Below are 10,197 nucleotides of genomic sequence, written 5' to 3'. Positions count from 1 at the left end.
GAAATAAGCTTCAGTTAGTTCAGAATGCAGCAGCAAGAGTCCTCACTAGATCTAGAAAATATGATCACATCAGCCCTGTTTTAATCTTCTACACTGCTCCCAATTCCATCTCACACTGATTATAAAATACTACTACTGAGGTATAAAGCACTTAACGCTCTCACGCCACAGTATCTGAGTGAACTTCTGTACCAGGATGATCCTCCACGCCTACTTAGATCAAAAGGTGCAGGCTATTTGTTGGTACCTCAAATAATGAAGACTCCAGCAGGGGGCAGATGTTTCTCTTATAAAGCCCACAGTTATGGAACAACCTTCCAATCAGTGTTCGGGACTCAGACACAGTCTCAGTGTTCAAGTTGAACAGCAGGATATGCATGAAAACATATCTCTTCTCTTCTCTCTCTTTTTTAGTCAAGTTAAAAATGCTCCTGAGGTTCCAGTGTTCCTGCTCCTCTCCTCTGATCTTCCCACTTCATCCTGGTCTGCCGCTGGATGATGTTCTTTTCGATTGGAGGCCACTCTGTGCAGCTGGAGATGTTTTTTATCTATGGTCTGGAGATCCATGAAATTCTGTAGTAAGAACAGGAGCTTTGAGGATGTAGTGGATTTGGAATGTAGTTAATATCAACAGTCTGCTACACTGACTCAGGACTACAGTTTGCTCTGATCTCCATCACTGCACCTCAACATCGTTTATCTGTAATAAATGGACATTCGGTGGCACCCAGATGAGGATGAGGTTCCCTCTTGAGTCTGGTTCCTCTCAAGGTTTCTTCCTTCTGCATCTCAGGGAGTTTTTCCTTCACCACAGTCTCCAATGACTTGTTCATCAGGGACAAACTTACACTTATAAAGAACTTATTCACTTTTATCTCCACATTATATGTGTAAAGCTGCTCTGAGACGATGTTCATTATTAAAAGCTCAATACAAATAAACATGAATTAAACTGACTGTCACTCACACAAAGAACCGTTATCACATTACAGATGTGCAGTGCTGTTGTATTTTTCTGCAGCACATCTGCAGCTGTTCCATCAAAACTTTTCTGTAATTAAAACCAGGAGAAATGATTTTATAATCCTCAGCCGTAGAAACTTTATTCTTCTTCTGTTTAACATTACACCATGACCAGATGTGTCTTTTTGTGTGTGCGCTTGTGTGTGTTTAGGACATGCCCACTGTCAGGGATCCTCCTGCCACGCCCCCTTTGGTGGCTCTCTATGCCTCCACTCTCTCTGGAGCTCCAGGTTTAATCACGCACACCTGGGGTTCATCATCACTCTACCCTGCTTCTATATAAGCTCCTCATTCACTCCCAATCCCCGTTCGTTATTGTATGTGTTGGACTCTACGTGCTGTTAAATATATATGGGTTATTTGTTTGCCGTTTCTTTCGGACTCCACAATCCCGTACCGGCTGCGCGTCACCACCCCGCGCATCTCGGGTCAGCCAGCGCACCTCGGACTCTCTCAGCCGTAGGACTGCCGCGTGCTTGTGATTGTGTGTGTGTGTGCGCTCGTGTCTCTCTCTCTCCCTCACACTGGTATTAAAACCCAAGCGAGCTGTACTCCGGCTTCCGCCTGCTGTTTTCGCTCGCACCCTGACAGAATAACGAACCTCCTGAAAAGGATATAACAAAAAAAAAAATAATAATAATTAATCGGGGTGCTGCAGTGGTCCCGGCGCGATCCAAACCTCGGGTGGAGGATTCGCTGTGCCACGTTGAAACGACCGCCGAGCTCCGCCTCTGGAAACACCCGGAAGCATGCTGCCGATTTATCCTTGCCGGCTCGGAAAAAGGCACGCGCGGCTGGCTGGAATTCACGGCTCGCTTTTCCGGCAAGGTGGCTGAGTGGGCCGGATTTATACGGAGCATCGGTGAATACATAGACTTTGATTCATCCTCTTACCCCACTGAAGCAGACAAGATCGCGCTCCACATTTCTCTACTGTCTGGAGAATCCCTCTCTCTGGCCAGTGAGTCGTAGAGTGCGTCTGGTGGCGAATCAAGCTCGTGCACCCGGTTTATCCAGCTTCTCACCAAGGGAACTAGGCATGGTCACCGCAGATCTCCACCATCTCTCTCCCGCTACCGAGAACTCCATTCCGCACCAGAGTTTCCCAGAGAGCTCCGCTCTGCCCCAGGACCTCCAGGGGATTTCCACCCTGCTCCAGACCCTGCACCAGGCCATCCAAGATGGCTCCGCTTCGCCCCAGGACCTCCAGGAGATCTCCGCCCTGCTCCAGGACCTTCAGGATGGCTCCACTCCGCCCCAGGGCCTCCAGGAGATCCTTAGCCTGCTCCAGGACCTCCAAGAGAGCACAGCTCCGCCCCAGGACCTCCTGGTGAGCTCCTCTCTGTTCCAGAACGTCCCGGTGAGCTCAGCTCCGCCTCAGGACCTCCATGAGAGTTCAGCTCCGTCCCAAGGACCTCCATGAGAGCTCAGCTCCGCTCCAGGACCTCCGTGAGAGCTCAGCTCCGCCCCAGGACCTCCGTAAGAGCTCAGCTCCAAGACCTCCAAGAGAGCTCAGCCCTGCTCCAGGACCTCCAGGAGAGCTCAGCGCCACTCCAGGTCTCAACAGAGAGCTCCTCTCTGCTCCACAGCGTTCCCCGAGAGCTCCTCTCCGCTCCACAGCGTCTCCACAGAAAGCTCCTCTCCATCCCAGAGAGTCCCTGAGAGCTCCTCTCCGCTCCACAGCGTCCCCGAGAGCTCCTCTCCGCTTCACAGCGTCCCCGAGAGCTCCTCTCTGCTCCACAGCATCCAAAAAGAGCTCCTCTCCGCTCCAAGGCCTCCAGGTGAGCTTGGTTCCGCTCCCGGATCTCCAGGACAGCTCCGTTCCGCCTCGGAGCTCCCCAGAGCACTCAGTGCAGCCCCAAGGCCGCGAAAGAGACGTCGTGCCGCCGCCTGGCCGCAAGAAGGACTCTGTGCCGCCGCCCGGCCGCGAAAGGGACGTCGTGCCGCCGCCAGGCCGCAAGAAGGACTCTGTGCCGCTGCCCGGCCGCAAAAGGACTGTCGCGCCGCCGCCCGGTCGCAAGAAGGAGGCCATATCACCTCCGTCCGCCTGTCACAGTGGCATGGCAACCCACGTCTTGCCTCCGAGCCCCTCCGACAAAGAGGTCTCAGCCCCAAGTCTCCCAAAAGGCGAAGTCACGTCTCAGAGTTCCGCTCCAGGCGACGTTTCGCCCCTGTGTTCCTCTCCGGGCGATGTAACACCTCCGTGTCCCTTTTCAGGCGATGTCTCTCCTCCAGGCCCCTCGGACGATGACAACACACTCCTGAGTTCCCCTCGAAGGCATTGTCACGGCTTGCAGCCCTGGCGAAGGCATCACTTTGCTCCTCCTCTCCGCCGTAGGCGTCACTCTGCCTCTGGACACCGCCGAGGACGGTATTATGCTCCCAGTCTACACTGAGTACATCTCCGCTACGGACATGACTTCGCTCCTGACCTCCGTGGTTGGCACCCCTCCAGTCCAAGTCTCCACCGAGGGCGTCACTCTGTTCCGGGTCTCCGGGGGGGACGTCGTTACACTCCCGTCCTCTGTGCTGGACATCACTCCGCTCCAGACCTCCACGTCAATCCGCCCCTGATTACCGCCGAGTGCGTCACTCGGTCTCTTGTCTCTGCCGTGGAGGTCGCTCAGCCTCTGGACTCCACTGCAGGCGCTGCTTGGTCCCTGTTCTACGCCGGAGCTGTTTCTCCGCCTCCGGCCTCCGCTGAAGACGTCTCTCCGTCCCCAGTCTCTGCTACGGGCGGTTCGGACCAGGTCCCTTTCGACCCTGGACGGACACCCGGGTCTTCTTCCGAGTGCCCTGGCCCTATCGGTGGGTTTGGGGCGTCAGGTGCCGCCCCCTCTGGGGGGGGGTAATGTCAGGGATCCTCCTGCCACGCCCCCTTTGGTGGCTCTCTATGCCTCCGCTCTCCCTGGAGCTCCAGGTTTAATCACGCACACCTGGGGTTCATCATCACTCTACCCTGCTTCTATATAAGCTCCTCATTCACTCCCAATCCCCGTTCGTTATTGTATGTGTTGGACTCTACGTGCTGTTAAATATATATGGGTTATTTGTTTGCCGTTTCTTTCGGACTCCACAATCCCGTACCGGCTGCGCGTCACCTCCCCGCGCATCCCGGGTCAGCCAGCGCACCTCGGACTCTCTCAGCCGTAGGACTGCCGCGTGCTTGTGATTGTGTGTGTGTGTGTGCGCGCGTGTGTGTGTGTGTGTGCGCTCGTGTCTCTCTCTCTCCCTCACACTGGTATTAAAACCCGCGCGAGCTGTACTCCGGCTTCCGCCTTCTGTTTTCCCTCGCACCCTGACACCCACAGAACTAGTAATTGTATAAATGTTTAAATTCACCAACAACTGTTTTAATTCAATCAAATATACAATACTCAATAAAATTACAGATCAAAGGGGTGGGGTTTAATATGCAGGGGTGGGGTTATGGGCGTGGCTAAATTCTGAGCTAGAAAACATCACAGAATGAAGTGAAATTCATTTTGAGAAAAAAAAATGTTCTTGCTTAAAAATTTTTTGTTTTTAAAATATTAAAATGGCTTGTGGTTTATTTAAACTCTTGGAACTCATCACTGTTCCATCACTGTTCCATCACTGTTCCATCACTCACTGTTCTATTAATGTTCCAAGCTTCCTTTATTCAATAAAATGTGAACGTTCCCACTGTCAGGAAAATCTTTGTGTTTTAAAAATGAAAAGAAAGCAGTTGTTGGTTTTGGACTTTTCTCGACCTTTTACCCTCATAGTGAGAACAGTTCTGTACTCCTGCTTCTTCTTCACTTTCTTCACCTGCAGTTACATCAGGTTCCAGTGGAGGAGGTTTCAACAGGAGGCACAGTGGAGTTTCTGTACAGTATGAGGAGCAGGAGGAAGAGGAGGAGATGAGAGTCTCATTAAAGTCCAAGTTCCTGCAGAAGGAACACCAGGTGAAAGCAGAGAGCAAGCAGACCGGTTCCCAGCAGATCCCCCAGGGCCGTAAGGTACGGGATAGAGAAGTTATCAGGGTCCAGGCTTCTTCTCCACATGAACCTCACTATCACATCTGCTGTGTAGAGCAACAGCACCACCTGTGGACATTTTTAGTACAACATCAAATAATTTTCATCCTCAACACCCACACCCACACACACATCAAATGATCCTCACTACACACATCACAAAATCAGACGGGAAAAAACTCTTTCCTCACAGGAAAATAATCACCCACATTTTTAATTTTTAATAATGTTATGTAATTGTTATCCATTTGTATTTACATTTATATATACAATGGGGCAAAAAAGTATTTATTCAGCCACCACTTGTGCAGGTTCTCGCAGTTAAAAAGATGAGAGAGACCTGTCATTTTCATCATAGATACACTTTAACTCTGAGAGACAAAATGAGCAAAAGAAATCCCGTCTCACATTGTCTGATTTTTCAAGAATTTATTTGCAATTTATGGTGAAAAATAAGTATTTGGTCACCTACAAAAAATCTAGATTTCTGTTTCTCACAGACCTGTAACTTCTTCTTTAAGAGGCTCCTCTGTCCTCCACTTGTTTCCTGTATTAATGGGACCTGTTTGAACTCGTTATCAGTATAAAAGACACCTGTCTACAACCTCAAACATTCAGACTCCAAACTCCACTATGGTCACGACCAAAGAGCTGTCAAAGGACACCAGAAACAAAACTGTAGACCTGCACCAGGCTGGAAGACTGAATCTGCAGTAGGTAAGCAGCTTGGTGTGAAGAAATCAACTGTGGGAGCAATTATTAGAAAATGGAAGACCTACAAGACCACTGATAATCTCCCTCGATCTGGGGCTTCACGCAAGATCTCACCCCCGTGGGGTCAAAATGATCACGAGAACGGTGAGCAAAAATCCCAGAACCACACGGGGGACCTGGTGAATGACCTGCAGAGAGCTGGGACCAAAGTAACAAAGGCTACCATCAGTAACACACTCAAATCCTGCAGTGCCAGACGTGTCCCCCTGCTTAAGCCAGTACATGTCTGGGCCCGTCTGAAGTTTGCTAGAGAGCATTTGGATGATCCAGAAGAGGATTGGGAGAATGTCATGTGGTCAGATGAAACCAAAATATAACTTTTTGGTAAAAACTCAACTTGTTGTGTTTGGAGGAGAAAGAATGCTGAGTTGCATCCAAAGAACATCATACCTACTGTGAAGCATGGGGGTGGAAACATCATGCTTTGGAGCTGTTATTCTGCTAAGGGACCAGGACGACTGATCCGTGTAAAGGAAAGAATAAATGGGGCCATGTATTGTGAGATTTTGAGTGAAAACCTCCTTCCATCAGCAAGGGCATTGAAGATGAAACATGGCTGGGTCTTTCAGCATGACAATGATCCCAAACACACCGCCCGGGCAACCAAGGAGTGGCTTCATAAGAAGCATTTCAAGGTCCTGGAGTGGCCTAGCCAGTCTCCAGATCTCAACCCCATAGAACATCTTTGGAGGGAGATGAAAATCCTTGTTGCCCAGCGACAGCCCCAAAACATCACTGCTCTAGAGGAGATTTGCATGGAGGAATGGACCAAACTACCAGCAACAGTGTGTAAAAACCTTGTGGAGACACACAGAAAATGTTTGATCTCCATCATTGACAACAAACGGAATATAACAAAGTATTGAGATGAACTTTTGTTATTGACCAAATACATATTTTCCACCAAAATTTGCAAATAAATTCTATAAAAATCAGACTGTGTGATTTTCTGGATTTTTCTTCATTTCATTTTGTCTCTCAGAGTTGAAGTGTACTGATGATGAAAATTACAGGCCTCTCATATTTTTAAGTGGGAGAACCTGCACAATTAGTGCTGAATAAATACTTTTTGCCCCACTGTACCTGTGAAGACTGTAAGTGATACCGTCTCAGAGCCGGGGCATTACAAACCTGCACCACTGTCACGACTCATCACCACCTTCTGACCAATCAGGATCCAGAACTCAGCAGCAGTGTGTTTGTGTGTGTGTGTGTGTGTGTGTGTGTGTTTACCTGTATGAGTGCAGCACACAGATAGCAGCAGATGAAGGGCAGGGTAATAGGGGCGTGGCCTCCATGTAATGTTTTGATGGTGAAGAGGAAGGTGAGGTGTCCCGGGACAACGAGGAGGAACAGCACACGGGCAGATTTAGAGTTCACTCCTAAAATATACACACACACACACACACACACACACACACACACACACACACACACACACACACACACACACACACACACACACACACACAGGAATATTAGTGAGGAGCATCAAAACAACCTGAGTGTGTGTACATCTGAAGGCTGCAGTCTGTATCGTGTTTCTCTGCAGGTGAGTGAAGATTCTGACCTGTAGAGAAGAACGAGACGCAGGGGTTCGGCCAGTGCTGCCTCATTTTATAGGGCAAAACTCCAGGAATGCTCCAGAAGTGCAGGTAGGTGGAGATTCTGCTCGCCTGGATGGCCACCAGGTTCCCACCCACACCTTCCATTAACCACAACCAGAACATAAATTATACATTTTTATCAATAAACAAAATGGAAAGTTCAGGAACAGAATTAAAATCTAAATTAGATCAGTATTTGGTGTGACACCGAGGAGCCGAACTCTGTTACCAAGGTGAAGTTGTGGAAGACAGTTTCATGTCCCAGTTTCAGATCCTACACCATGACGAGACACAATCAACACAAGGTAGTTCAGCAAGATCTCTCCCAGGCAAAGATCTCAAAGCAGAATGGGCTTTCAAGATCAAGCTATTTTGAAGAAGCACAAAGAAACGGGTGATGTAGAGGAGTCTAGATGCAGTGGTCTACCAAGGAAATGAAAGACACATCATGCTTAATTCACTTCAACATCAGAGAAGTCCAGCAATGCCATTAGCTAAGAACTTGAGGATTCTAGCGGGAACCAGGAAGACCCATCTACTGTCTGGAGAAGTCTGGCCAGAAGTGATCTTCATGGAAGAACTACAGGTAAAAAGCCAAAACTCCAACATGGAAACGAGGCTCAGCATCTCAACTCTGCATGAAAACAGATGAACTGGGGCAGGAGGTCTTGACTGATGAGTAAAATCAGAAACATTTGCTGTAGCAGCAGGCGAGATGTTTGCTGAAGGTCTGGAGAGGGTTACGATAATAAGTTTCTCTAGGAAACAGTGAAGCATGGTGGAGGTTTCCTGCAAGTTTGGAGTTGAAATTCTGCAGATGGATTTGGAGATGTGGTCAGGATTAATGGTGTCCTTAATGCTGAGAAATCCACGCAGATATTTCTCCATCATGAAGTACCATCAGGAAGGGGTCTGATTGTTCTCAAATTTATTCTGCAGCAGGACAATGACCTGAAACATACAGCCAACATCATTAAGAACTATCTTTAGTGTAGAGAAGAACCAGGAGTCCTGGAAGTGATTGTTCTGGCCTCCACAGTGTCCTGATCTCAATATCATCAAGTCTGTCTGAAATTACTGGAAGAGACAGTAGGATTTGTGAAGCCTCTATCCACAGAAGATCTGGGGTCAGTTCTCTAAGACGTTTGGAACAACCAACCTGCCGAGTTCCTTCTAAATCTGTGTGCAAGTGTAAATAGAAAAACTGATGCTGCAGGTAATCAGTGTCACGTCAAATATTGATTTGATTTGGATTTCTCTTCTGTTTATTTACTTTTAAAATAGAATTATTTTAATTCTGGAAAAAAAAAACAATGTTCAAAGCGTGAACAAGAGAAAAATGTTCACACCAGAAATGATGGAGTTAATAATCTCTTCATTTTCACCCTCACCGTTAATGACGGGAGTAAACACAGCCATGCCCTCGAAATGAGGATCACTGACAGTTCTGTCCAAAATCAAACCTCCGAAACTGAAATACACACACACACACACACACACACACACACACACACACACACACACACACACACACATATATGACAAAAAGATAATCAAAATCATCTACTCCAAATGTGTGTGTGTGAATGTGTGTGTGTACCTGCTGATGGACATGGCCACTATAACAGGTTGCCATCCTGAACGCAGAACTTCCCTGATCTGAACACTGCGTCGAGCCACGAGTACCCACAGTGGAATCAGAGCGAGGAAGAACACACACACTAACGGAGACACGTACCACACATCTACAAGCACACACAGCACATAAAGCAGTTTGTGTAAAGTCTTTATGTGTGAACATTTTCTTCTTCTTCTTCCTCTTATTATTATTATTATTATTATTATTATTATTATTATTATTATTGTTGTTGTTGTTGAAATTAGGTGTTTACCTCTGTAATGGTACAGTGTGCTGCTGATTCCTGCCAGCAGGGACAGCGTGATTAAATCACCAAGACTGGCGGCGATGGGCGTAGCCACATTGTCAGGGTTAATGCCAACCTTCCGGGAACCGATAATCACTCCAATCATCACCAAACCTACAACATCAATCACACTCTTCACAACCAACCTACACCATCAATCACACTAATCACCACCAACATACAACATCAATCACACTAATCACCACCAACCTACATCATCTATCACACATCACCACCAACCTACACCATCAATCACACTAATCACCACCAACATACAACATCAATCACACTAATCACCACCAACCTACATCATCTATCACACATCACCACCAACCTACATCATCAATCACACTAATCACCACCAACCTACATAATCAATCACAGTCATCACCACCAACCTACATCATCAATCACACTAATCACCACCAACCTACATCATCAATCACACTCATCACCACTAACCTACATCATCAATCACAATAATCACCACCAACCTACATCATCAATCACACTAATCACCACCAACCTACATCATCAATCACACTAATCACCACCAACCTACATAATCAATCACAGTCATCACCACCAACCTACATAATCAATCACACTAATCACCACCAACATACAACATCAATCACAATAATCACCACCAACCTACATCATCAATCACACTAATCACCACCAACCTACATCATCAATCACACTCATCACCACTAACCTACATCATCAATCACACTAATCACCACCAACCTACATCATCATTTACACTAATCACCACCAACCTACATCATCAATCACACTCATCACCACCAACCTACATCATCATTTACACTAATCACCACCATCCTCCAACATCAAATCACTCAT

The 10,197-nt window shown here is 47.4% G+C and overlaps 2 protein-coding genes and 1 long non-coding RNA gene across 6 annotated transcripts in view; 1 reads left to right on the top strand and 2 right to left on the bottom strand.

The window, feature by feature from the left end:
* Positions 1-1,076: 1,076 nt before the first annotated feature.
* LOC310714826 (solute carrier family 41 member 1) overlaps positions 1,077-10,197 on the bottom strand; it is a 16,953-nt gene continuing 7,832 nt past the window's right edge. For 2 of the 4 annotated variants that reach the window (XR_014530144.1, XR_014530145.1), the window contains 7 exons: positions 9,298-9,444; positions 9,006-9,150; positions 8,797-8,876; positions 7,369-7,503; positions 7,032-7,180; positions 4,854-5,093; positions 4,639-4,797 (listed from right to left, as the gene is read on the bottom strand). Coding sequence is in view for 1 of the 4 variants with exons in the window: in XM_083520764.1 (XP_083376890.1) it covers positions 4,920-5,093; positions 7,032-7,180; positions 7,369-7,503; positions 8,797-8,876; positions 9,006-9,150; positions 9,298-9,444 (830 nt within the window). In the remaining 3 variants the exon portion in view is untranslated. Of the gene's footprint in view, positions 1,185-4,332; positions 5,094-7,031; positions 7,181-7,368; positions 7,504-8,796; positions 8,877-9,005; positions 9,151-9,297; positions 9,445-10,197 lie in introns of those variants that run through there. The other 2 variants (XR_014530143.1, XM_083520764.1) reach the window with 2 other exon arrangements.
* On the top strand, positions 1,852-2,765 carry LOC310715037 (uncharacterized protein). Its single transcript, XM_083521181.1, has 3 exons — positions 1,852-2,000; positions 2,061-2,502; positions 2,624-2,765. The coding sequence occupies exon 2, from the start codon at positions 2,063-2,065 to the stop codon at positions 2,444-2,446; it is 384 nt and encodes a 127-aa protein (XP_083377307.1). The 5' UTR covers positions 1,852-2,000; positions 2,061-2,062; the 3' UTR covers positions 2,447-2,502; positions 2,624-2,765.
* LOC310714839 lies at positions 9,452-10,129 on the bottom strand. Its single transcript, XR_014530153.1, has 3 exons — positions 9,665-10,129; positions 9,571-9,634; positions 9,452-9,540 (listed from the first exon to the last, which is right to left on the bottom strand). It is a non-coding gene; the product is annotated as an uncharacterized lncRNA (long non-coding RNA).

This window comes from Silurus aristotelis, assembly GCF_946808225.1.
Source record: "Silurus aristotelis genome assembly, chromosome: 19".
NCBI classification, from domain to species: domain Eukaryota; kingdom Metazoa; phylum Chordata; class Actinopteri; order Siluriformes; family Siluridae; genus Silurus; species Silurus aristotelis.
This window is presented reverse-complemented; position numbering and strand designations above follow the sequence as displayed.

What these genes read in the sequence shown, in the direction of transcription:
- LOC310715037 (XM_083521181.1), top strand. Translation starts at nt 2,063, where the DNA reads ATGGTCACCGCAGATCTCCACCATCTCTCTCCCGCTACCGAGAACTCC.